Source organism: Silurus meridionalis, chromosome 17 (assembly GCF_014805685.1).
Source record: "Silurus meridionalis isolate SWU-2019-XX chromosome 17, ASM1480568v1, whole genome shotgun sequence".
In the NCBI taxonomy this organism is placed as follows: Eukaryota; Metazoa; Chordata; class Actinopteri; order Siluriformes; family Siluridae; genus Silurus; species Silurus meridionalis.
Genome location: NC_060900.1, coordinates 3,856,911 through 3,884,735, shown reverse-complemented (window position 1 = coordinate 3,884,735; position 27,825 = coordinate 3,856,911). Strand labels below are relative to the sequence as shown.

Below are 27,825 nucleotides of genomic sequence, written 5' to 3'. Positions count from 1 at the left end.
ACTCACGAGGAGAACATTCCGTGATAATCCTTGTTAAATATATAAGAATGTAACGATGCCTGAGCTGCTGGGCAAAGCCACCGTATTCTCTGCTTGCTGAAAGGGGGGATTCGGATAAAAAGTGGCCCCTCAAGATGACTCTTAACCAGTCAACTAGCTGTACTGGTGGCCTCGTCCACACACACACATACAACTAACAGTGTGTGGTGCTTAAGCTCTAAAAGCGGTATGAATAGTACATCGGTTTGAGAGAGGAGAATCGCTGCGTTAAAGAGGCAGTGTGTAGGTGGACCGCAGAGACTCGCTATCACACATGCTGTATTTAGACTCGCTGAGATGCGCAACAGCTATCAAGCCTGATTTCTCGACTAGGAGACTCTTATAGTCAAAGATTAGTGTGTGTGTGTGTGTGTGTGTGTGTGTGTGTGTGTGTGTGTGCCCGCAGTCCACAATGGACGTATCTTAAACACTGACTCATAGATCTGCTGGAACTGAGAGTCCCCTCATCCTGCTGAATCATACACACAGTTCAGAGATCGCCTCTGCTCAGATAGAAGCAACGCTCGAGCGTTTCATTTCAGAGCTCCACCACATCACACACTGTTCCGGAACAAATACACACACACACACACACACACACACACACACACACACACACACACACACACACACACACACACACATCCCATGTCATATGTGTTTAGGAGGACCTCTGTCGAAATTAAAGAGTTGTTCTAAGGCCTCCTCCGTCTGCACAGAGGATACACAGTCCACCACGGCTCAATCAGGTGTCTTGCACACGTGCCCCCCCACACACACACACACATACACACACACACACACACACTTTAAATGAGCTAAAAAAAATTAGAACTTACTCCAAATATCTTGTATGTTTGAAATATTTCAAAATTTATTTCCCAGAGGTTTCTTCCTAGAATTCATGCCAGAAATACGATTGCCTTAATGCCACAAAACTTTATGGAGCACCTTATCCTGTTGCGAATGTTCTCTCGTATGACTCATCAGGAAAAACTATTTTTCCGGTGTGTAATGGTCGTAGTTTATATTTGTGTTTTATAGCCAAATATTTGTTTTTCCATTGACCAAATGTAACAGCTGGTTTTAATTAAAAGCGGTGTTTGAAAAATGACCTTTTCCTTCAATAGTCGATGAATTAAACTCAAAAACTCAACGAATTCAACAATAAATTTAACGCCCTCGAACGCCCACAGTACCGCTTTTTGTCTAAAACATTTTCAAGGCCGCTCGGACAGTGAGCTTTCACACACATTGTTAGTAAACTCGGAAAGGATGTGGCGTCCTTTCTGCAATCCCTGATTGCGCCTGGAATCCGTCTACAGGAAATGATAGCCGCCGTAACCACGACGGTTTAAACGTTAAAAAAGAGTTGACGGTCACGTTCGCCCGTCACTTTTTTTGGTTTACAAAAAAGCTGTTTGCGGAATCTGTTACCGCTCGCCGGCAGGTTCGGGTTATAGCAATCGGTCTAGACGGACGCAAGCGGATGTACGCGTAGGTCTGCAGTCCGTTTCCCCCCCTTCCCATCTCTCGGAGTGTGCACCGGGAGCCCCTCTGTCGCCATGCCGCTCCCACGTGCTGCATGTAAACGGCTCGTTGGGCAGCGCTTGATGTGGCGAAGCTGTCAGTCAGACGCATAAACAGGACAGAGCGGTATCCGTTTCCCTCAAAACCCCGGGCAGGAACCAGTCTCTCTACTTCACAGAATGGCACCGACTTCGGATTGATCTTTTAATTAAAGTGCAGGATAATAAGCGGCGACAGAGACCACTCGACTCCCAGTCAGGATGAACGATGCCTACATCCAGCATCAGAAATGTTTATTAGGGGAGGGGTGGGGGGGTGTTGAGCACTTGGCCTTGTGGTCATTCTGGCTAACAGGAATTGAGGAAGTTTAGGTTCGTGTCAGTGCTTATGGGATTTTAAACGTATAATTGTCTGTTTGTTTAATTAAGGAAATGTGTATTGTATTTGTGAATAGGGATGGGTACTAAGATCGGTTTTTATTTATTTTTATGTATTTAGGTCAATACTGGACTACCAAGTCTCAGGACACTACTGTTATTGATACTTGCATCGTTTTATCTTCTATATCTTCTGACACTGCATTTTCCCTTTTTAAATGATGTCATCATGTGGATGAAGTTCGCTCGGCCTACGGGGTGAATTCTATGCTCATGTGCGGTGTTTGTTTGACGTGTAGACAATCAGTCACGTTGCAAGGTTATAACGTTGAAAAGTGCGGGTTATGATAGCTGAAGTGAAGAACACTGATGATCTCTTCATCATGGCACCTGTTAGTGGGTGGAGATATTTATTAGGCAGCCATTTGCAGTTTGTCCCCAAAGTCGACGTTTTAGAAGCAGGAAAAATGGACGAGCGTAAGGATTTGAGCGAGTTTGACACATCGTGACGGCTAGACGACTGGGGCAGAGCATCTCCAAAACTTCAAGTCTGGTCTTTGTTTTTTGTTTTTGTTTTGTTTCAGGTTATTATATTTTATCAGACGATGTTCGTCGACAGCCAGACGGCCGTGGTATGTGGTAGCACTAGAAATTAGTTGAATGTTAATGTACACATTTTTACAGGGTCTCCCAAAAATATATAAATCCAGAAATACACACTTCTTCATCCTGAACTTGCTTTGTGTTAGCATGAGGACATGTTTTTAAAGGACATATTGGACACAGGCAAGTCTGAAATGTAACGCACGTGTTAAAACTCATGGTTTAGAGTGGGCCAGACAGGACAACGGGATCACGCTGAGGTGTGTGTGTGTGTGTGTGTGTGTGTGTGTGTGTGTGTGTGTGTGTGTGTGTGTGTGTGTGTGTGTGTGTGTGTGTGTGTGTGTGTGTGTGTGTGTGTGTGTACACAGTACGCAGCAAATGAACAAACGTGAAAAATGTGTGTGTGGGTTTCCGGTGGAAAGACTGTATTTCCCCAGCAGGTTTGTCGGCAGCCCACTCGTCCCGGTGTCTTGTAATGTGATTAATGGTTGTTAATGATCTCAGGCAGGACCCCTGAATCACCAGATGCAGAAACAACTCCTTACCTCTGGGTTAACAGACAGACAGACAGAAAGACAGACACGCACAGACGAGAAACTGTCTGGAGTGCTGCTCTTCTTCGCTTTGCAAGCTGTAAACGCCCGTTTCCTTGTGTTTTTTTGTTCAGGTGGTCTACTTCACCGAGATGCACAAGATCTTCAGCGACCTGACCGATCAGATCGATCAAGGCGGCCTGACAGACCAGGAACGAGAACAGCAGAACGAGGTCAAGCTCAACGAACTGCGCGCTCTGTCCATCGTAGCGGATGACTGAAGGGAAAAAAAAAAAAAAAAAGCAGGTCTCTCAGTGCCAGGTGTTTTTTTTTTGTTTGTTTGTTTATGTTGTTTTCTCTCTCTTTCTCTCTCTTTCTTTCTCTCTCTCTTTCTGAGTTATGATTCTTTTCTTTTTTTTTATCAGAATGTTTGTCGGCAGCCGGACGGCTGTGGTGCAGAATTCCGGCAGTGTAGATGTAGTGAGGATACAAAGAACTTGCGTAACTTATTCAACCTCAGTTAAAAAAAAAAAAAAAAACATTTTCTTTGTGATCCGGGTCACGGTTTGCTTCACAATGATGATGATGATAATGATGATGGTAAAACGAGGAAGGGTTTTCTCAGGCTTTATACTACACTATATGAACTTGGATGAAGAGAGCTACATTTCTGAAAAGTGAAGGATCTCAGCGTGAGTAGATCATCACAAGAATTGTGATTTGTTCTTTATGTATAATTTTTTTAAATTGAATGTACAGCAATAATTCGGAAAGCCGCGTGTGTGTGTGTGTGTGTGTGTGTGTGTGTGTGTGTGTGTGTGTGTGTGTGTGTGTGTCTCAAATACGCAAAGGCCTGGCCTTTGCTTCAACACTAAACTCTGATGTCTGTATTACTGTCTCAGATTCTACAGTGCTGTCTGGAATAATACATAAAAAAAAAAAAACATCTCTCTATAAGCGCTATCTAGTAGCTTAATAATCCTAGCACAAAGTATTTATTCTTTTATCGAGTATTTAAACGGCGTCTCGTAAATTCAGTTCTAATGTCCTATATTGAAGTCTGTTCAGTCCCCGGTACTGTAGCGCCCTCTACTGACTTGAACAAAACACTGAATTTGTTTGTATTTGTGTTAAGTGCTTTAATAAGACTGTGTCCTTCTATTTTTTTCTTTTTTTTCCTCCCTATACAATTTTTGGATGATCGTATTTGGGACCAGGCGTGTTTTTTTTTTTTTTTTTTTTTTTCCCCTAACGTTTTGTCACATCTTTGCTAAAGACAACGCGTTTTTAAAAGCCTTTTGGTTTATTCAGTGCTTCATCTCAGTATCTGTCATCTACCAATGCATCCACGTAAACACCTCTGAAACACGTGCCTTTATCGTCGGCTTCTGACTGGTTTTTAATCATCTCTTACATCCGTTCATCTCTTTTTTGTTCAAATAAGAGGTTTTGTGTGTCTCTTTAAAGTTGTCTTTTTGTTGTAATCCCATTATTTTGATTATTTGTATTGGCCGCTTTTATATTTGTTTTACAAGGTCGTACAATAAATTGGTTGTTGGTTAAAAACATGTTGGTTAAAATCTAATTTATTTTATATATTTTTTTTATTGCTTAAATGCTTTTGTAGGTTATTTGCCATCAACTCATCCCTGAAGTCAGGATTAATATGGATGAATCACTTTTAGAGAGCAGATGTCCATGTATAATGGTGCTTCTATAAGAGCATCTATAACTCAATCAGGAGAAAGAATTCACTACTGTATTATAAACAATATACATTTTAAACACAGGGTTTTTTTTGTTTGTTTAAGTCTAAATATTACCAAAAGCATTTATTTAAAATTGTGTTTGGAATAAATCCACTTCCTGTTTTTGGAAGTGAACTGATCAGCGAAGAGGTTGAAGTCAAGGGGAAGCGGGAGCTCAGTGTGAAAGATGTCATACTTCTGACTGAAAGCTCCAAATCTCAGCACTGGTGAGCTTCCATCCTGAGCAAGACCCTCAACATTGATCTTCTCGTGTGTATAAGTGACATACGATTTGTAACATATGGCAGCACGAGGCTACACGCACAGTCACAGGGAGCACCCACCTTCATAGGTCAGTGTGCCAAAAGACAACCGGTACTGTTCTTCACCACGTCTGCTACTCTGACCACATGTGCACCCGGTCACCAAACTCTCCTCACACGTGAGTTTCACCCACCCTCCTCACCAGATTTGGCTCTTGCAGACTTCACCCTCTTCCCAAAGATGAAGATCCGGTTTAAATGTCGCCACAATCCCGAGATCCAGCGAGAATCACAGAAGGTGATGGTGTTTAAACGTAGATAAATAAAGTACTTTGTCAGTCTGGAAACCTTTTGATACCACCACCTATATGAGGTGGAATATTGTGAAACCTCTTCAAAACAGGGGAGTTCATGTTCCAGCTTACATGATGGTAAGACATAAGCCAGCATTCTCTTACCAGCCTCGGTTTTTTTTTTATTTCAAGACTCTCATCAATCACTTTCTAGATTATCTAGAAACCAATCAGGCATAACATTGACATCATAACATTATATTTTGAACATTTATTCAAAATAAATCTATGGCATTGTTTAGAGGGCCGTTTCAAATGCGGCCTTAGTTTGGGGACTCCTGCTATAGAACTTGAAGGATTGCATTATTAAAAACCTGCGATTTAATGACAGAAAATAAATTTATCAGCAGTTTGGTTTTATTTGTAGAGCACTTTTAAGAGTAGAGATTCTCCCGAAGGAGCTTTATCGAATAAATTTTAGCATCATAAATCAGTCCCTATAGGTTCATCTCTAATGAGTGGCAGCAGTGGCATGGAATAAACTCCCCGTGACGGTATCAGGGCGTAACCTTGAGAGGAACCAGACTCGAAAGGGAAACCCATCTGGGTGAGTTTCAATGTCTGTTCATTATGTTTTTTTTTAGTGATATGAGACAGGAATTTTACCTTCTTACCCTTGAACCCTCCTCCTTAAAGCTGAAAACCGACACGAATGCAAGGTGTTATCTTTATTCGTCTGCTTCATAAGAGACAACAGATACAAAATACAGTACATCTCTACCCTGGATGGAATTCGTGGCATGTTTAATAATCTGCCGGTTTTTAATTCTCAATATGTACAGCTCCAAAAAAAAAAAAAAAAAAAGAAAAAGTCCACATTTACAGTTCACATGCTCGTTTTATAATACACACTGCATAAATTATGTGCCTAATGTGAGAAATTACCGTCGCCTGTGGTCGCACCTTCCACGGATTGAAACATGAAGCGTGCAACCTTTCTGCTTTTAACGGATTAAAAGCACCGCACGCGATCGAGGTCTAACAAACGTTATTGAATTACAGCAGCAGGAAAATTGGGCGGCATCATTTCCCCTCTGGTAGCGGAGGGATGAAGTCGTCTTTACGCTCGACTGATTTCCGGCAGATCGTTCGCTCGGGGTCGAAGGTCAGAATGGCCCAGGTTTGTAAATAGTTAGAATCCACCTAACTTTGTTTATCCTTCAAAACGAGCTTCGTTGCTTCCTCGCCTGTTCTTTGAGCTCTTGTTATATACACGATTAGTCGGAATCGTTTGCGCATCCCTGGCCCTGCGCGTTACCTTAGCTTACGATTTCTAATTCTCTAATTTAAAACGTTAATAATGAAATTCAGACGCCCGTCCCGGATCTCTACATGGCTGATTTGCTGTACATGTGTGCGATCTGCTCGCTGAAGACGCGCCGCAGGTCCCCCCGCTTGCTTTTCAGGGTGGGAGTGAGAAGGCCGTTGCTGATGCTGAACATCTCAGGATGCAGATACAAATCCTTCACCTGGGGAGGAAAAAAAAAAGACATGACGATGGAAACGTGAGATCGGTGTGTGAGGCGTGTCCTGAGAGTCACATAGAATACAGATTAACATAGCAGAGGTAGAGCTGTAACTTCCTGCAGACACAACAGGAAAAAGAACGTCTGCACTACAAAGGTGTGTGTGTGAGAAAGGACCATGTGTCAGAAGTCAGAAGGAAGTTGATTTGCTGTCTGAACCAAAGATTTAAAAGTGTCTTGAAATTAAGATTTGAAATCTGATCAGGAAATAAGAAAGCCTTTGTGTAGACTGTGTGTGTGTGTGTGTGTGTCTGTGTGTGTGTGTGTGTGTGTGTTGTACCTGCTCAAAAGACTTCAGTCCTGCTTCCTTCCCCACTGAGTTCATGTCCTCCAGCACTGCTTTCTTCATGTCCTGCAGGAAACAGCACACTGCTACAGCATCTCTAACCTCTAAGTATATCTGAATATGTTCAATATGAAGAACATACTAGTATTAAATTACAAAACCTTACACACACACACACACACACACACACACACACACACACACACACACACACACACACACACAACCAACCAACCAACCAAATATTATAACTCACTGGATTCTGACAGAGCTCTTCATACGATCCCACAATTCCTCTCTCTTTTGCCCAGTTCACAAAGACTTCTGGGTCTGGGACAACGATACCTATCAAGTGAGACTGACACACACACACACACACACACACACACACATACACACACGGCTTTAGTAAATGAGGAGTCTAACACACTTATGCTGACTCCATGGAATTTTGAGTCAGTATGCAGAGTCATTATAATTGTGTGTGTGTGTGTGTGTGTTACCTGTAGACTGTCTCCATGCACAAACACCTGCAGCACTGGAACACAACGCATGTAGACATTCTCAATCTTCTCGGGAGCGATATATTCTCCCTGAGAGAGTTTAAAGATGTTCTTCTTTCGGTCGACGATGCAAAGAGTCCCGTTCTAACACACACACACACACACACACACACACACACACACACACACATAAATGACAGGTCTTTTTTTCCCCAATTATTGCATCCAAATGATACAATAATAACACCTTATTCACTTAAGGTTCAAAAATTAGAGTTTAGATTTTAGTAGTATTTCCTCATGCCTGGAATTTTCAACTTGGATAACTATATTGTTTGAACTTTTGCATTTATTATGTATATATAATCTGCCTGTCCAAAAAAAACCAAACAAAATAAAAAAATCACACACTAATCGGACCGCATTTAGCTTTGATTAGGGCGCGCATTCGCAATGTCGCAACATTTATTCTCGTCCAGAGTTGCGGAAATTCACCAAGATCTTGTATTGATGATGGGAGAGTCGGAACCACTGCCAAGTCTTCTCCAGTACATCCAGATCATTCTCAATGGGGTTAAGGTCTGGACTCTGTGGTGACCAATTTGAGCCAGATGAATTCTGGAATTTTCATATTCAAATTCGTGCCATCGGGAAAGAAAAAATCTATTGAATGAATTAAAACCTGACCATCTGCAGATCACAGCACTGCCCCCACAGGCAGCTCTGCCCCCACAGGCTTGTACAGTAGGCACTAGGCATGATGGGTGCATCAGTTCATCCTCCTCTCTTCTTACCCTGATGCGCCCATCACTCTGGAACAGGATAAATCTGGACTTTCTTCCATTGCTCCAGAATCCAATCTTTATGCTCCCTAACAAACTGAAGCCTTTTTTTTCTGATTAAACTCCCTGATAAGTGACTTCCCTTCGCATTGTGCGTGAGGAAATGCTCTTACTTTCACTGTTAAACATGGCTGTGATTTCCACTGTTTTTTTTTATTTAATTTTTTTACGATTTGATTTTACCAAACGTGTGATTATTCGAGATTTTTTTTCCGACCACATTTCTTCCTCGAAGATAATTCCCCATTATCCTTCCAGTTTTCAATAATGCGTTGGACAGGTCAGTACTTTCAGTGATCTCCTCATTTTTTTTTTTGTTTGATGCTTGGCAATAATTTGACCCTTTTTAAACAGATGAACATCTTTTCCATGGACACGGGACGTGTCTTCCGATATGGTTGTTTAAGAAATAAGAAGCTGCTCACCACATCGTTTAGGGTTAAAGAACAGGTTGCCAGTTGAAACATAATCCATGCCGTAATTATCCAATGGGAGGCTCTTATATATTTGCTTCGTTAATTCAGGTGGGGATGTTTGATTTGATTTGACTTTTGTTTTAGATGGGCAGAGTATAATAAAGTATAAAACAAGTTTAATAATTTTATCATATTACTTTTGTTTCTTATAATTAAATAATAAATACTTTTTATGTGCTAATATAAGACAGACAGACCGAGTCACGAACAATCGCTGTGTGAATCCTTGACTCACCGGCAGCCACTGTCCCACATCCCCCGTGTGGAGCCATCCATCACTGTCCAGAGCCTCGGCCGTCCTCTTCTTGTCCCTCAGGTAACCCTGAAATACACTGGGACCCCGGATACAGATCTAACACACAAGCACACATGCAGAGTTACAACAAAACAGTAGCATTGTGCAGATTAGTATACATTTGATCATTTCTATTTCGTTTCAATCCACAGAAGTGAATGTGTGTGTTACCTCTCCTTGTCCGTTCTTGGCATAATAGTTCATGTCTGGAATGTCCATCAGTTTCACCATGGAGCAGGGAAGAGGAGCACCGACGTGGCCTGAAATTGACACAATTATCCGATATGTACTCGAGTTAGGCTTAATTGTGGATCTACGAGCCTAATGTGGCTTAATGAGCAGCCATCTTGAATCTAGAAAAGAAAAACGGGCAATAGTGGCCATCTTGAATGCAATGATTCATTAGTCATTTCAAAACGAAGACATTTCCAAATTTTATTGAAAAAATCAGACGTATGGTTTGGAACTCTTTAACCTCTGATGCCGTTCTGAATATCTTTTCGAGGCGAGTGTTCGATCAGTTAGACTTCTATTAAACTTCTAGAGTTTGTTACCCACCCTAAGTTCGGCTTCTATAACTGATATCATGGTGGAATTCGTTTTCGAGGAAAATGGTGCGTCTTGAAACAAATCACTGTCTGAATTCCACATTCGACATTTGTGTATACGTTTTATTCTGACTGGAGGCCGTCATTATGTGGTTATTAAAAGTGTGTTACCTGCGCTCCAGTCTCCGGGCATAGAGAACGTACAGCCGGCCGTGCACTCGGTCTGACCGTAGCCTTCAAATATCTACACACACACACACACACACACACACACACACACACACACACACACACACACAGAAGCATGTTCATTAAGACTCCATCTCTGACACGAATGACATCCCACCTACAGTAGGGTGTGAGCATTCAAGAGAGCACAATATTTAACTAGATTTTATATGATGTGATATAAAGCAGGGATACTTCCCCAACTATAATAACTAACAACTAACAGCCTTCATCACTTCGTGCTCGTGCAGGACTTCATTAACATGCTGTAGCTTGGTGGTTAAGACCATGAGAAGGTCATGAGTTCAAATCCCGGCGCTATGAAAGCTGCTGGGCCCCCGAGTAAGGAGTTTAACCCCCGACCGCTCTGGGTAAGGGCGTCTGCCAAAACGCCGTAAATCTGAATGTAAACGATTTCATCCCTTGACTGGAAACCAAGGCTATTAAAGTCCAGGTGTTCCGGGATGCGTGGGAACTCGATTTCTGTTTATTTCCTTTCATTTCTTTCCCCTCACAGCCTCCTTCATCCTGGATGTATATTTGATTTAAACGATGGCACGTAACTCACTTGTGTCCATTTGACACTTCTGCATTTACCGTTTCCTCCTGCTTTCAAATTCAATTACAAACTTTTTTTGTTGTTCTATTAGTGCAGAATGGTGTAATCCGGTTTGAGAAATATAATTACGGCAAATGATATTAGTTGAATTTATTTATTTATTTTATTTTCTAGGGAGTGCTCTGACCAGGCAGCCAAGGGCAGCTCGGAGGAAGGACAGCACTGTGGGCGAGATGGGAGCCGAAGCTGTCAGGATGAAGCGCAGGTTTCCTCCCAGATTAGCCTAGAGAGAGAGAGAGAGAGAGAGAGAGAGAGAGAGAGAGAGAGAAAAGAGAAAGGGACAGTTATTACCCTTATACATGTTCCAAACATGATCTAAAATAACCCCAAAAAAAGCTTTAATCAGCTTCAATTTTTTTCAGCAAAGTAAAGAAATGAGCAAGAAATTCATTGCAGTCTCTATAATATAAATATATTATAGATATTACATTATACTGTTATACTATTTATTGCGAGATTTTATATATATAGCTGACCATCATGCAAAGCCACACGTCCTCTTCATCATGTTCATATTTTTGTCTGCTTGTCAGGACCATACAAATTTGTTTATCTTGTATTTAAAGCAGTTAAAATTGGGTGTTTTGAGTCCAATCCTCTAATACTGACCACTGGATGTTCAACATGGCACCTCATGGTAAAGACTCTGAGGATTTAAGAATTAGAATTGTTGCTCAAAGAGGCCGAGGCCTTAAGAAGATCATTAACACCCTGAAACTAAATGCATAAATGTTTTTTTAAAAAGATGACAAACTTTTTCTGCAAAATCTTGTTTTAAAATTATTATAACATAATTACAATGGTATAATTATAATGTGATTATAATTGTTATTTAATTAAAAAAAAAAACAGATCATAGTAATCATTTTTTTGAAATGATAATTTAAATTCTAATAAGTAATCATTTTTTATAGTGATAAACATTTTACATATAATAATATTTGGTTTAAAAGAGGCAGATGTAGAGAATAGAGTATAGTATGGAGATGGATGATCCACTATGGCGCCCCCTAATGGGAGCAACCGAATCCGCGAGCGCTACCTGTATCTTGTTGAAGACCAGTCTGTCCCACACGCTGTCATTCCGGACGATTCCGCTGCTCAGCTCAGCCTGTTTCCTGCTCACGGCGTAGTGTAGGACGGCCCTCTTCAACACGGATGTCACCGAACCCTGGATCTACACACACACACACACCAGAATAGCTCAAACCCACTTACTCTGAAACATGTAACATCACAAGATAAAATTTTTGTGTCTCATAAGTTATAATAATGATCATTTCAAGCCAATAGCGATAGTGAAAAAAAATTCAATTGAAATATCGTCAGTGTCTGACGATATTTCATGTATCATGTATAGTTGTTCACAGGGTTGAAGAATTGGATTCTAATGCTAAACATGGCCAGTTCTACAACTTCTGTGTCAAATACTCTCCTTTTTCCGGCTCTGTATAAGTCTCAGAAGGTTTTTTTCCGAGCATGGTCCTTTATGACGTCATGAAGGGCGAGAGCACACCCACCACCGTGCTTCATTCGGTTAAGGAAGTCGTCAGCGGTGCTGCACGTGTCTCGCTCGAGAAGAACGTCTCTGAAGTACAGTAGTTTTGGATATAAGGGAAGGAGAACCATCTAACCATCTAGACATGTCCTGCCGTAGTCGTCGTCACTGCTGTTGTTCTCGATGTTTAGTTTCAGACTCGGGATCTGATTATGGATCAGATATGTGTACTGGGTGGAATCGGATTGTTAGCCGCAGTTCATTTACGAGTTTACATGTTCCTGCTTCATTTATAGCGATGTGACAGCTTGCAGGCGCAAGGCGACTCTTTAGCTCCGCCCACACCACACCTCCCCTCCAGGAGAGAAACGTAAAGCTGGACAGTTCCTTTCAATCTTTCATGAATACCAGACTTTGTGAAGCACAATTTATTTTACATCAGATTAACACCCCAACGTATAAGTGGAATGTTAAATACTTTAACATATACATTAAAAATTTTATATTCGTAATATGGTAATATTCGAATAACGAGTGCAAAACACAGCCCAGAAAAGTTCTATAGGTAACTACTAAAATGGGTGATATTCAAGAAGCATGGGAACCCTGTAAAGATATGAAGGACTCAATACTTCCCCTTTACTGAAAAGCCTGTCTTCACACTCCATGATTAAAGAACGGGCCTTTATTTTAGAGACTGATTCTGACCTTATCATAGATGCGGTTGAGTAGGCGGGGCACCACAGGAAAGAAGGTAGGCTTCAGGGTTTTGATGTCATCCATGAGCAGTGCTATGTCACCCTGGTAGAAGCCCACTCTCGCTCCGTGGCAGAACATGGACACCTAAAGAAAAAAAAAGCAGCATAATCAGAGGAGTTTGGAGACACGTGCAGATGAGACGTGGTGTTATGGATGTTGGCTTTAAAACACCCTAGCGGTTTGGTCTCATGTTGATTCTAAGGCTGTAATAACAAAGTCATAAAATAGATGACAAGCAATAACATCTATAGCTTATTTTCTGCTACAGATATATAACTGCTTTATCTACCGACTCTGTACGCCTTTAAATCTCAGTCCTGATGGTAACTAATGACGAAGACTTTCACCTGGATCATGCGTTCAAACATGTGAGCGAGGGGCAGGTACGAGATCGACACGTCCTCCTGGCGGATTTCGAAAAAGCCCTGAAAATAAAAAAGAGGAAAAATAAAGAAATGAATCCTCGTCACCTCGTACAGAAATCTGGCACAGATCATCAGCCGCATGAAATATTACCAGCATTACGTTTTAAGTGGGTAATTAAGTCAGCGGTTCCAGTGACGGTTCGATGTGCAATTTGTCTTCTGAGCCGCGGATTTAAGGAGGAGGTTTAGAATTTACCGGGTGATGGAACACGCCATTTATTTACTACAAGATCCACGCGAGAGACGGGAGAAGAGCGGTAATACGTCCCGCGGGAAATAAACTGATACTAACGATAAATAAGCGATAAATAAGACAAATGGGAGAGGATACAAACCCACACCCACTACAATCCAAGGTTTGTGCATTTTTATCGATTTTTTTTTTTTTTAACCACTGATATTTTAGTTGGAGGAGAACTTGTGTGTGTGCGTTTGGGGTTAGACTTCACAATGTTCATGAAGCATCTTGTGTCTTTGGTGCACTTTTCTGGATGCAAGCTTCAGAATATTTGAGGCTGCGTTCGGATTGGCTGTCCATTCTCCACTGTGGGCTGGTTTTCAGTGCAATTTTTCAATTATATGAATATTTCAATTAACTCGTTACCTTTACATTGACCTTATCCAGAGTAACTTACAACTGATTCAAGATTTCACACATAAACTATATGGACAAAAGTATTTTGACACCTGACCTTTCCTGGTTCTTCTCCAAACTGTTACCACAAAGCTGGAGGCACACAATTGTATTCGACGTCTTTGGAATGTGGTATATTAACATTTTTGCTTGGAAAACCCAAACCTGTTTGAGCATTGTAATGTTCCTGTGCACAAAGTTTGGAGTTACATGCTTTGGAGAGAAAGATCTTGAGTGGCCTGCTATAGAGCTCTGATCTTAACCCTACTGAACACCTTTGGGGTGACTTGGAACTGAGTGCACCCCAGGCCTCCTCACCTCACCTTCATCAGTACCTGCCTTCATTCTGCATCTTCGCAGAAGAGTGGAGAAAATCATAAGAGCAAATTGGGACTAAATGTGGAACACAATGCTCAAAAATCACATACCGTACTTGTGACCAGGTGTCCGCAAACTTTTGCTAAGATTTTACTGATACCGATAGCTAGGTTATTGATTAATAACCGATTAATAAATAGTTTTTAAAAGGTTTTAAAATTGATACTGGATTAAAAACCTACAAACACAACAGTCCATGTAAAATAGTACTGAACTTTATTACAAAAATATAAAAACTACCGAATCATAAATATGCGCAAAATAGATAGAAATAAATACATATATAATTATGGTGAATAAATGATTAATTAATATAGCGCTCTCCATGCGACGCACAGTCTCACGTGTAAAAACAAACATATAATTCCCCACTAGGGGCCGCTCTCGTAAGGACAGTTGACCGGAGGCCAGAAAAACCGTGGGTATGGATTTTTGCCGACAGCTGATTAATCTGCAAAACCGATTAATTGATCGATCTCAAGAGAATCCAACTTACAAAGTAAAGAAAACAAGAGATAATAATAAAGTGGTAGTTCAGACTAGCACAAATATATTCAGATGTCTGAAAGGGAAGCACAAATTGTATAAGCAGTTGAGGGCCTTGCTCAGGGGCCCAGCAGTGGCAGTTTGGTGGTGCTAAGATTTAAACTTGTGACCTTCCGAACCAAAGGCGAACATCTTAACCACTGAGCAACAACCTGTTTAGATTATAAAGACCTCAAGGGCCATAACTTACTACCTCCTTCTCAAACGCACTCCTTTAGGTTTTAACATTATTGTGATGTCCGGATAAAAAAGAAGAAAAAAGGTACCGTTTTATAGTAAAAAAAGAAAAAAAAAGTGTGACTGACCTCTAGAATCTTAATGACAGAGGAGGTGTTGGAGGTGATGTTGCCATGTGTGATCATGGCTCCTTTGGGCTTTCCTGCATGAACAGGAAGAGAAAGAGTTAACACAGGAAGTAGTTTGCTCCTCCATAAATAAATACGTACCGAATACGAGACATGGAAAGGTTCGATTGTTAGCTGAGGGACCATCAGGGTGGTGAGGAAACCGTACCTGTAGTTCCGCTGGTGAAACAGACCACAGCCAGGTCCTGAGGCTGAGGAGGCTACGACAGACATACAAATAACTTTCAGTTATTCATTTAGATAATATGAGCAGTGTGTGGATTCCATGCAAAAAGATCTAAACCAAGAACTTTGGTTTGGAAATGCCTTTGGAGTATAGAATGTAATTCAGAAGATAATTCAGAGCCCACTTACTACTGGAGGCTGGATATTTTCTCTGCCCACCTCCTACAGGAAAATACACACATTACTATAACAGTATGGTAACTGAATGAAGCAGTCATTATTAATATCACTGTTTCCTGACCATGAGCTGTTCGAGCTGCAGGATCTCCACACCACACTTCCTCCCTCTCTCCACCAGGGCGGCGCTCACGGGGTTAAAGATCACCAGGCAGGACAGAGTCGGGGTCACGCCGCTCTCCTTATTCACCAACAGAGACTCGGCTTTTTCCTCCTTATCGCAGACCACCAGGGAGATCTCCACTGGCACACACAGAGAGAGAGAGAGAGAGAGAGAGAGAAATTAAACTTTATTTACATTTTCAGTGTCAGAATTGTAATGTTTTGGTGTTAAGATACACCACGTGCATTCACAATATTATATATTAGAGTTCCGCTACTGTTCTCAAGGAAAACCACACTTTGGGCCACGAGGGGGCGACAGAGTTGCAGCGCAGATAGATAGATAGATAGATAGATAGATAGATAGATAGATAGATAGATAGATAGATAGATAGATAGATAGATAGATAGATAGATAGATAATGATTTTAAAAAACTATTAATATACTGTTATCATTTTAATAATGATTATAATAATAATAATAATAATAATAATAATAATAATAATAATAATAATATACTGTTTCTATGTAGATTATTGTATATACAAGTGGGAATTTCAGTAACTGGACAAAAGGTGCACCAGCAAGTTGTAATATTAATCAAAAAAGAGAGAAAGTACAGGATCATATTAATGCCATCAGGTGGATGACCTTAGAGACTGTAGATTAGGGTGCATTGATGGGATTTTAACAGATCGTGTTATGATTCATAAATGCAGAACTGAACAAAATGTATGTGTCCTGATTTATAGTAATATCAAAGAATGAGGAGACATGGAGCAGAGATATTGTAAAGCATAACTACAATCAACAGGAAAGACTCCTGTTCTTCCTTCCTGTTCCATTCTTTATCACAGCAGAGCTGAAGTATTTAAATATTAGTATTCAAATTATAAATGTATTAAAATTTAACACATACAAAGTCCTGTTGAACAAATGACCGATGTGTGTTTAATCTATTTCGGTCATTAACTGTATTGTCACTGTATTATATTATATAACATAATAATTAGTTGCCATGACTGCATGATTTTCCACTCCTGGCTTGCGACACGTTTGAAGAGCCTTTGCCTATTTTTATCAAAACTGTAGTGGGACTGACTTACCCAGGTTGAGGATGTGCACCATGGCCTCCAAACCCAGTGTGTCATACAGAGGCACTAACGCCATCGAGAAGGTGTAGCAGGCCAATTCTGTAATAACCCACTGTATCCAGTAGGGGGAGACAATGTTAGCATCAGCACTAGTGTCTCGTGTGAGCTCACACACTTCAACACTACACACTTCATACAGATCTTATTCCACTTATTAAGTTCAGATGCGTAGATTCGTGTTGATCTTGGTTTTGTGTACAGTAAATCATCATAACAGTGATGTGTGGATCTCTGGATAATGTCGTAGACATAATTTGAAATGTAAATTGTTACAATTCATTAATTTTTTTTTTACATTTTAGTTGTTGTTGATAAAAAAGGTGGTCTTTAAAAACTAAAGTTTTACTTGGTTATTAACAGAGATCGAGGCACCGATAGTAAAATGCTGAAACTATCGGCTATCGGCTAAAATCCAGTTTTTCCGGCTTCCCGGTCCGCTGTTATTACGAGAGCGGCCACTAGGGGGCGAATAACTGACGCCATGTGCTGTTTGTTTTTATAAATCATAACTATATTTATAATTGTATATATTCATATTTCCTTTAGCAATTTTCATGATTCAGTACTGTTTTTTTTTATTATTTTTGTAATAAAGTTCAGTACTATTTTACGTGTTGTGTTTTTTTTTTTTAATTATCGGTTGATTAATCGGGTTATCGCAAATACGGTCCAACTTAGTTATCATTATCGATAAAATCTATCGGTCGACCTCTAATTATCAGCGTATCCTAATTATTTGTTAGATTCTCCCACCAACCATATGCACAAGCAATTAATTATTAGGCCAGTAGAAGGGTTGCATGCGTGTGTTTGCGTGTGTGTTATACCTCTGGCCTGTTCTGAGCGAAGATGCCGATGAACTGTTTAGGAGTAGGCTTGCATCCTTTGGCCAGCAGACCCGAGCCCAGCACCTGAGCCCTCTCTGCCACCTGCAGCAGCACATGAAATGACAATGTTTGAGGAAAAAAAACAAGCTGCAGGGAGACCATCTGGCATGTGAAGAGAAAAAAAAAACATAATTCTGACTTACATAAGCCATAACACCTAATGATTGGTCATAATAGCAGAAAATAACAGAAAAGATGAAGGTGTACAGGGAAAAAAAGCATTTTAAAGATTTCTTTCTCTGGCTGATGATCCCTCATTTACAACAACATATCAGAATCTTACAACCAGAAGCTTAGGAAGCAGAGGCTTTATGAGTCTTACTCATATACAATGTACAAATTGCGGTTATCATATGATTAGGAGATAAATAACTACGGTCGCATCTCGCTGGCTGAGCTTCAGGTTTTTTAGTAGTCTAGAAATACAGTATATATTCTGTGTAAATTCATGTCTTTCATTATTATTTTTACTCGTGTCAACACTGTCAAGCAGATACACCAAAACGCTCATTATCAAGTGCAATTCTGTACAATTGTGATTATTACATTGTTCTACTTTCCAAGCAGATGCTACAGATCCTAAAAACAGAGTTCTAACTTCTCCTAATAGACCATACCTCAGTGTAGGAGATCCACTGGTACGGCTTTGATGGTTTCCTAAAGCCAAGGCACGGACCATCACCTGAGGGACATCACAATATCAGAAGCTGGAATACGTTCACACCCTTTATGCATTTATTTACTTACTTATTTAATTACATTTTTATTTAATAAACTAGTTCATTTACCTACTTATACTTATGTACTTATTTACTTATGTACTTACTTACATACTTATGTATTTAAATACTTATGTACTTACATACTTTCATACTTATTTACTTACAAGTTTACTTATGTCTTACATATTTTTGTCTTTACTTTTGTACTTGCGTACTTACAGTCTTATGTATTTATTTACTTACTTAAATATGTACTTACATTTTGACTTATTTACTTCCGTAAATACTTACATACTTGCGCACTTATGTTCTTATTTACTTACATACTTATTTTCTTACTTATGTGCTTGTTTACATACGTACTTACATACTTGCATACTTATATACTTGCCTACTTATGTATTAATTATTTGCTTACGTATTTACTTATTTATTTACTTATTTACTTACAAATTTACTTATGTCTTACATATTTATAATATTTACTTACTTTTGTACTTGCATACTTAAGTTTCTATTCACTTACTTAAGCATGTACTTACATATTAACTTATTAACTTATTTACTTACATACTTACGTGCTTACTTTTGTATTCACTTACATACTTACTTACTTGCTTACTTATTACTTACATACTTACATCACAGTTCCATTTCAATGTAAAATTTTTTTACTTAACACAAGTCTAAATAATTCCTTCAATGCATTGTAATTGTGTCCCCAAACCCCAGTCTTACGGAGTCATTTACACTGACCAGGTTCACACACAGCATTCCCAGATCATCAAGTGAAATCCAAGCCGTCACTAGCTACATTCAGCATCTGCCAAATGGCCTCTTTACCTTCTCTCCTGCACCCGGCTTCATCGTGGAAAGGTCAAATTCTAATACTTTGCCTTTTTCTCTGAGAAGATTTGCCTGTTTATGTGTGTAGTTACTCTTAATAAGAGTGAGTTTTTTCCTCCAGATGACACAAGTGCGTTTTTACGACTTGGCTCTGAAAGTTAAAAAAAAAGTTTCCCGCCAGATGGACGTCTATGACGTTCTGTGAAGTGTAATTTCGTTATTACATTCTCGCCTCGGCTCGTCTGTTTCTGTGTTTTGCGAACTGCATCCAGGCTGCTCAGTGTCCATCTTACCTGCGATTCTCAGGCCTCTTTGAAACATGTCATACACCGTCTTTGTGTCTTCGTAGTAGAATTCTAGCAGATTATCGTCCTTTAACAAGGCTGACCGTCTGCAACTGGCGTCTCCCTGGAAGAAAAAACTCACACATCAATATATAATAACACAAGTAGCACTGCATATACTCAAGTTTGGGATTGGATGGTGAATACTTCAGGCTCTATAGACTGGATTCTACTAGAAACCCTTTCTCAGTCATTTCTAATTATAGTTAGAATTATTTCTATATTAGTTGATGATTAGTTGGTGAAAATATAAAATATACTACGGCTTGATCACGAGAGTGATCACCTGTTTTATTCATATTTGTAGATATTTTGAGTATCTACATTATTTTAAGTACTGAGTAGAAATAAAGACTAATAGAATTACTGATTTCTCATCATATGTCTATATCCAACTAGAACAAATATCAATTGTACAAGTTCTGGGATGTGAAAGAAGTGCCACCGTGTTGCCAGGTCAGTTTTGTCTCTTCTGAACTGCTATTCTGAACATAACGTTGTCTATTTTAATCGAATATATTTACGGTGCCCTTTGCAATAGTATCCATGCTCTCCAAAGGTGCCGATCTGGAGGACCGTGTTTGTAAACGCTGCTTTTACAAAACACGCTTTTAAATAATACTGACAAAAGCAGTATTGCTAATGCTAGAGGCACAAGTGAGGCAGGGAAAAAATATTGGGTTACTTTTTGTATTGTGAATATAATGAAACAGCACCTCCACAGGTATGGACTGAGCCTTCAGGTCGCACGGAGGCCGGATGGATCGAGGTCGGGTCGCCAGCCAGTACGCCGTGAGCGAGGCCACGGCCCCGAGCCCGAGCAGAGATGGAGGGGAGAATGCCAGGGAGGGAAGTAGAGCCCTGAGATCCGCTACTTCAGTGCCTCCTAAATCACCGCTGCTGAGGCGAAAGGAACGCAACCACTCCTGCAACTGCATAGCTGAGAATAGAGAGGGGGGAGGGTGTTATACTGTGTATCCAGAAATAATGTGGAGTATGTTCTAGATGATGGTAGAGGATGATTCTAAACTTTTGAGTTCATCTTTGCTAGATAGACTAAAACTCAAACCTAGAGAAGGTCAAATAAATGGAAGATTAGCATCTTGATTTAATTTGGTGTCATTTTAAACCCTGTATTTAAATCATTAAAACATTTATAAAGAATGCATTCTTTACAGAAGGGGTCCCCAATTACAAATCATTTGATACCAGGCCATCCAGAAAGAACTAAAGTACAAAGTACAATGCCTTTACCATTAAGCTACCAGACCACCAGTTAGTTATTCACGTGACAAGATAACCACCCCCTCCCATCCCAAAACCGTGCTCTCTCTACTAAATTTATTAAAAACCCCATGACCTGGGATGTCACACCACTTTCAGTTTGCTCCTTCAAACTGTCTTGCCAACATTCCTGTTTGAGTAGTTGCATCACTGAATGTTCACTGTTTGCTCTGAGGTGTTTCTGGGGTGCAATTCTAAATATATAACGCAATATTGCCTTAGTCATTATTGCAACAGTTACATGCCTTGATTTATTGAACTTGTTCATCTTAACACTTACTTAATCTATTATCTGTAGAATCTCCTATTTAGAGATGCTGCTTCTCTGTAAAAGTGTCTTCTCACAACACGAAAATGTGTTGGGATTAATTGAAGAGTATTCTTACATTTTTCTTTTTCTATTCTATTTAAAAGCTCGTTTTCGTTTCCCGTGTTGGCCTCTTATATACGATTCCAGAACTTATAAATATTGACGCGTACAGGCAAGCAGACGGCTGCAGACCTCCAAGCACTGTTAGATGGCTCTGAGGAAATGATGCTGATTGGCCGAATTGGAACAGGCGTTTGGGTTACTGTCGGGCGATTTCTTTGGGCTGACAGAAAAGCCACACATTCTCTTACACACATACACACATACACACACACGGTGTGAGTTCACGCTGACATGTCGATAGATTGTGCCAGGAAAGAAAAGAAGCAAAGTGGAAGTGAGGAAACAATTAACAACAGAGAGTGAAAGAGGGAGAGAGAGAGAGAGAGAGAGAGAGAGAGAGAGAGAGAGAAGAAAGAAAGATAGAGAGAAGGTGACAGAGGGCAACATAGAAAGAGAGAAATAGATCGCAGGAGATGGGGGTAAAGGAGAAAGAGAGAGAGAGAGGAGAGGTCAAGAGATAGAAGGAGACAGAGGGCAAAGTAGAAAGAGAGCGAGACAGAGAGACTTGGTGGTATGATGGGGTGAGTGGGAGGTTCCAGCATCACTCCATAAACTTTTGTGTCTGTGCCAACGAGTGGATTCCCCAATGACCCCAATGTACACGTGTCTGTGTGTGTGTGTGTGTGTGTGTGTGTTTTAGACTTCTGCGAAGATCAAAGGTGTCTGTCATAGAGACGCACATGCAATGTGCCTGGTCAGCACGACAAAATGCATATATGTGTGTGTGTGTGAGTGTGAGTGTGTGTGTGTGTGTGTGTGTGAGGGAAAGAGAAATAGTTCAGTCAACGCAATTCCATGAGGAGACCCAAAAAGCGTAACACTGATCAGACTGCAGTTTCCTCTCTCTCTCTCTCTCTCTCTCTCACACACACCCTTGCTGTGCCATTCAACCCCCTCCTTTCACTTTCTCTCTCTCTCTTTCTCTTCTCTCGTCGGCTCCCTCGCTTAGTATTCAACTACACACACCCTCCATTCACCCCACCCCCTGTGTTCACCTCTCACCCACTTCCTACCCTTCTCATCTGAAGAGTGAGGAATAAAAGGTTCACCTCCCTGCTCCTGCTGCTCAGCCTCCACCTCAGAATACCCACACTGCTCTCTCTCTCTCTCTCTCTCTCTCTTTCTCTCAACCTGTTACTGCTGGACACTCAGATGTGTGGCCAAAACATATCCAAATGTGTTCCTAAAGTAAATATTTGCTTATGGATATACAATTACAATATACTGACACGATAGATAGATAGATAGATAGATAGATAGATAGATAGATAGATAGATAGATAGATAGATAGATAGATAGATAGATAGATAGATAGATAGATAGATAGATAGATAGATAGATAGATAGATAGATAGATAGATACTTTCTTTGTGACATTGGAACTAAAAAAAACTGATCAACAAACTTTTGTGAATTTTAATAAAAATCAATCAAACTTATAGTTAACTTTCATGACCATAAAGTTATGTTTCCATATAACAAAACTATTTATTGGTTTGTTTATTTATTGTCCATTTAGAGTTACTTTTCGGTCAACGCTGACACAAAACACGGCTATAAACCGTCCCTTCCCCAACTTTTCTTTCTCTCGCTTACTTCAAATCAACAAGACAAAAATAACTACACACATACACAAACTAACCAACAAATCTATAATAATATCAACTGAGCTTTGCACAAACTCCTCTGTGTCTCACTTCTTCTTTCTTTTATTCTCCTATTCTTTTAGGTGGAAATTGTGGAAGGAGGCTCCAGTTTCAGCTGAAGCCACAAAAGGTGGAATTTTGAAATATTACATAAGAGATGAAATAGCTCTTCGAAGTTAGTATCCAAAAATGATTAGACAACATTGACAAGACAGGATTCTTCCATTTCTCTCACGCTCACACACTCACGCCCGGCCTCACGCAGGCCTTTGTTGCGAGGCAGACAGGAGCTATTGTGTGCCTCAGTCTCTCACCCGCTACACAAAAGAGTACTGAGGGACAGGAGCTATTACTCAACCTGCTGATAAATGAACCGGGGCGCATTACAGAAGAAAAGACGAAATAAGAATTCGGCGCGTCCGTCAAGGAGCCGCACACAAAACACGGCACCTGTCGATACTGATAATACGGAGGGAAATAAAGACGCTCAGGAAGCGAGGGGAAAGAGACGCTCTCGCATCTTTCTGTCTTTCCCAGACGACTGACTGAAGAATCCGTCAATGACGTATTTGTAGCTTAAATTCAATACAATCTACTTCTCACAGTGTGGTGGGGAAAATAAATCTCTAACTGTTTCTACGTTGTTTTTGCTTGAAATATGTCCTGCACTGTTTTTAGATGCCCTCTTCACATGCCTTTCGACATCAGATAGTGTGTGTACACGGGCAGCGAGGTGACGCGAAACCGTCTTACTTCGTTGTACAGTAGAGAACGCTCGAACAAGCCGATCGGTACGTACCGTACATCTACAAAGTTTGAAGATTACAAACCAGAGCTCAGGGCTTCTTGTGTCTGCTCATGTTCTGAGAGGACTTTTTCTGCAGAAGTGCCTAATCAATTTGTCTTTTGCTTTTGTCCATTGAATGCTGAGTTTTAGGACTTATTTCACAGATAACAGATTAGTCAGGAATAAAGGCATCGATGGGGTTTTTTGGTTTAGGAACAATGAAATTGACACCCTCTGTGAGGATTTTTTTTTAGAAGAAGTCTAACCTCCGCCAACATCATATATTGTACAAATTAACCGACAGACAGACAGACAGACAGACAGGCAGACAGACAGACAGACAGACATTGGCCTGTATGTAGTACAACTGCTGGATTTTGTGGGGATCAACACCTAGATGTCAAAGCGATGTCTGTGGGATTTCCTGTGAGGTAACAACCTTCTGCTTTTTTTATGAGCTGGTGTAAAACAAGCTGGAGGTGGAGTTGAGAAAGAACACCACAGCCTGAAGCAGCACCTGGAACCTTCTGCTGATTCATGCCACCATAAGATACGCTCATTACAAGTATAATCAATCAACAGATCTCTGACTCACATTGAAGATAATTCAGGATACCACTGAAAAACGTCAGAATTCATATTCTGCCCTGTTTTTTCCAGATGCTGATGACTAACAGCTGTCAGACTTAGACACAATCATCGCCAGGTGTCTCATCGACGATAATTACCAAAACACTGAGCGTTAATCAAAGGTGATGGTAAGAGACAAAAATAACGTTACACTCTGAAAGCTAGTTTGAAAAGCTCTACTATTTTGGAAACAAATGCTGAGGTGGTACAGAGGGTAACATAAGGACGCCTCACAGCTTTACTCATTCCATCTTGAGGTTGGATTGAAGATTCTTATGTTCTTTCATTTCCACACAGGTTTCCTCCGGGTATTTCGGGTTTCCTCCCGTCGCATAAAACACTCAACATGGATGTACTCATGTACCTAAATGTGAATTTGGGTATGTTTCAGGACTAGACTTCATGGTTCTCAAGTGTTTTTACAAGATCTTAACAATGTCAAAGCTCAGAGCTGAAAGAGCAAAACTGGTAAAACCGACTGAAAAAAGAAAAAACACGAAAAGCTGGAATTTCCATGTGGACTACGAATATTTCCAAATTCATTCGGTTTTCCGTTCTGATCTACGAAAAGCTGATTCGGACCAAATCCAAAACATAAACCTTTCTAGTCTTTCATGTCTGCAATTGTAAAATCAACAAAAGGTCTACCGAATGTACACATACTCTTGTTTTTGTGTAACAGAGCCGCACCCTTTGGGAAGTCTGTTCTTAGCACACATGAAATAAACATTCCAGAAAGGTGAATACGAGTCGTTTCATCGCTCGTCACTGTTGCGCCTTTTTTCCCCCATCGGTAACATGCCTGAACCTTGCTCGCCAATGTGACCTCGATTCTGAGGTAAAATTGCAAATGCGCTGCCAGAGCAGGACAAGAGTGGGAATTACCAAGTGCCAAGACACTGAGAACTGATGACTTCAGAAGAAAAACTGGAAAGTATCTTGAAAAGAACCAATGGGAAACAGAAGAGAGCAAAACCATCCATTTGTTTATCTCTGTAGTGTTTTGGGATTCCTGGGTCCAATCCAAAGACTCACCTTGAATAAGAAAATTGGAAATATAGTTTCACATAGCAAATCTACCTACCGGCATGTTTTGGGATATGAACCTGCAGGAAACCCACATGGACATGGCGAGAGCATGTGATGAGCTCGGGTACGAACCAGGAGGTTTCATCAAATGAAATTTGAATAATCCACAATTATGAAAGTTTTTGGAGTGTATGGAGGTTTTTTCCAGCCCCGAGTCTTTTATTCTACATCCAGTTCTACAACACACCCATCACAGCGAAACATCTAACTGATTTGGAACTGCCATCAACATCAGCACTACATGACCAGACACGTCTGCTACTCCGCCAGTCTCTGTCTCTCTGTTTCCTCCATTATTAATGTTTACCATCTACAACTTCCTTGTGTTTTTTCCTGAAATACAGACTGATTCATAACCAGATCCCTGTTAGACTTGGAGAAGCTCAGTACACTTACTCAATAGAGTTCACTCGAACATTATATATATATACTTGTGTAGTGCATTTACAAAGCGAACAGGATCAGCTGACACGGAAACTTCTGCATGTGTAGCTGCCCAAAATACAGAAGGAGGACGGTTTCTCATCAACACCTTGGGTGGTTCAATGAAATTCCGGAGTAAGAACGGGCGCTTTGAGGATGGATTGGACTGTAGGAATGTCAACAGTCTGCTACATTGACTCAGGACTTCTTTTCGCTTCTGATTATCACCACTGTACCCCAGAACATCGTATATCTGCTATAAATAGACATTCGGTGCAACCCAGATGAGGATGAGTCTGGTTCCTCTCAAGGTTTCTCCCTTATGCCATCTCGGGGAGTTTTTCCTTCACCACAGTCGCCACTGGCTCGCTCATCAGAGAGAAACTTACTTATAAAGAACATATTCATTTTTACTCACCACATTTTCTGTGTGAAGCTGCTTTGAGACAATGTTCATTGTTAAAAGCGCTATACAAATAAAAATGAATTGAATCATGTTATTGGTTGCCATGCTGTAAAAAGTCATTCATATGATATAATAAGAAATGACATGGCATCCCTGCGATGGAAATCCCCCTGGAATATGTGAGAATTAAAGGTTAAAATGGGAATTGTATTGGTTGTAATGGAACCCCGTAGTAGTGCTGTAACCATATGGGATCTTAACTGCTATGGTTTCTAGTGGATACCATTAAAAACCAAATCGATCCCATAATGGTATCTACTGGACAAATTGGGGTCATTCGGCATTCCAGTAGGTTTCTACACTGGTTTCTTTGGTTTGATCATGATTTGATGATGTATATAAAAAACAGTAGTCTGGAGATCATCTGGTGAATTTTTTTGTAGTGGAATTTGTAGTGGAAACCATTAGAGCTTTGTGGGATTATTATTATTTATTAATTCTCAGCATATTCTAAAATATCCCACGTGTTCTAGCGCGTTGCAGGAAAAGCGGCTGTTTACCGGAGCGCGTCCACGTGTCACGCGTCGGCACACACACACACACACACACACACACACACACACAGAAAGAGCGCGCGGCTGAAAAGCGCAAACGTGTTACTTTGTTTAGGTTTGTTTCAGGATTTCGCTTAAAATTTTCTAGTTTAACGAGTGCAGACTGCAGACTCCAGAGTCTCGCCCATGCATGAAGTCCCGGTAAACTCGAACCATGTCAATAAAAATATACTTCAATATATATCGAGTTAAAGTTCGTGTTGTGTTGAAGTGTTGCAAATACGGAGTAAGCAGTTTTCTTACCTGTGTTAGAGTAAAGTTAATGCGCTTCACAGACCTGAAGTTTCTCCAAACAAGTCGGAAAGTAAAGTGAACTGAACTGAGCTCTCTGTCGGACCCTGCACGCGCTCAGATCCGGACCCCCGGCATGACACCGCCCTCGCGCCTCTTTAACTCATGCTACGTCATCAACGCCTCAGCGTAAACAACACGGTGACGTCATAATTATAAAGATAGAGATATGTGCACGTTTTGGATCAGGAATATATATTTGATGTCATTGGTGAACGTTTTAAGAGATTTCCACACTTAAAAAAATATGTATAAATATAAATGTAATTATTTTTTGCAATTTTCATTTGATGGAAGTAATTTTGTTTTTCAAATGTGAACATTACTCCAAGGAGTTGATCACTGATAATGTAATTACAACATTTATTTTATAGACTTATTTTAAACC

The 27,825-nt window shown here is 40.3% G+C and overlaps 2 protein-coding genes and 1 long non-coding RNA gene across 3 annotated transcripts in view; 2 read left to right on the top strand and 1 right to left on the bottom strand.

Moving 5' to 3' along the window:
• Positions 1–4,650, top strand: part of bin3 (bridging integrator 3) — a 43,509-nt gene extending 38,859 nt beyond the window's left edge. Inside the window, 1 exon segment of the mRNA XM_046871440.1 lies at positions 3,217–4,650. Within this exon segment, the coding sequence (XP_046727396.1) occupies positions 3,217–3,363 (147 nt within the window). The 3' untranslated portion in view covers positions 3,364–4,650.
• Positions 4,651–6,099: 1,449 nt separating this feature from the next.
• acsl2 (acyl-CoA synthetase long chain family member 2) lies at positions 6,100–27,544 on the bottom strand. Its single transcript, XM_046871359.1, has 21 exons — positions 27,390–27,544; positions 20,550–20,773; positions 19,783–19,897; positions 18,539–18,603; positions 17,862–17,963; positions 16,987–17,086; positions 15,841–16,019; positions 15,729–15,761; positions 15,523–15,574; positions 15,315–15,388; positions 13,374–13,451; positions 12,976–13,110; positions 11,812–11,946; positions 10,897–10,992; positions 10,094–10,166; positions 9,546–9,634; positions 9,315–9,431; positions 7,762–7,905; positions 7,515–7,616; positions 7,253–7,324; positions 6,100–6,915 (listed from the first exon to the last, which is right to left on the bottom strand). The coding sequence occupies exons 2-21, from the start codon at positions 20,769–20,771 to the stop codon at positions 6,775–6,777; spliced, it is 2,124 nt and encodes a 707-aa protein (XP_046727315.1). The 5' UTR covers positions 20,772–20,773; positions 27,390–27,544; the 3' UTR covers positions 6,100–6,774.
• Positions 23,905–26,469, top strand: LOC124399964. Its single transcript, XR_006928301.1, has 4 exons — positions 23,905–23,988; positions 24,443–24,549; positions 24,645–24,742; positions 24,912–26,469. It is a non-coding gene; the product is annotated as an uncharacterized LOC124399964 (long non-coding RNA).
• Positions 27,545–27,825: the final 281 nt, after the last annotated feature.

Excerpts from the sequence above, each read along its gene's own strand:
- acsl2 (XM_046871359.1), bottom strand. The coding sequence starts at position 20,771 with ATGCAGTTGCAGGAGTGGTTGCGTTCCTTTCGCCTCAGCAGCGGTGAT. Across the intron at positions 10,993-11,811 it reads TGGTCTTCAACAAGATACAG|GCTAATCTGGGAGGAAACCT; the intron begins GTAGCGCTCGCG and ends CTCTCTCTCTAG. Across the intron at positions 9,432-9,545 it reads CCAAGAACGGACAAGGAGAG|ATCTGTATCCGGGGTCCCAG; the intron begins GTAACACACACA and ends CTTGTGTGTTAG.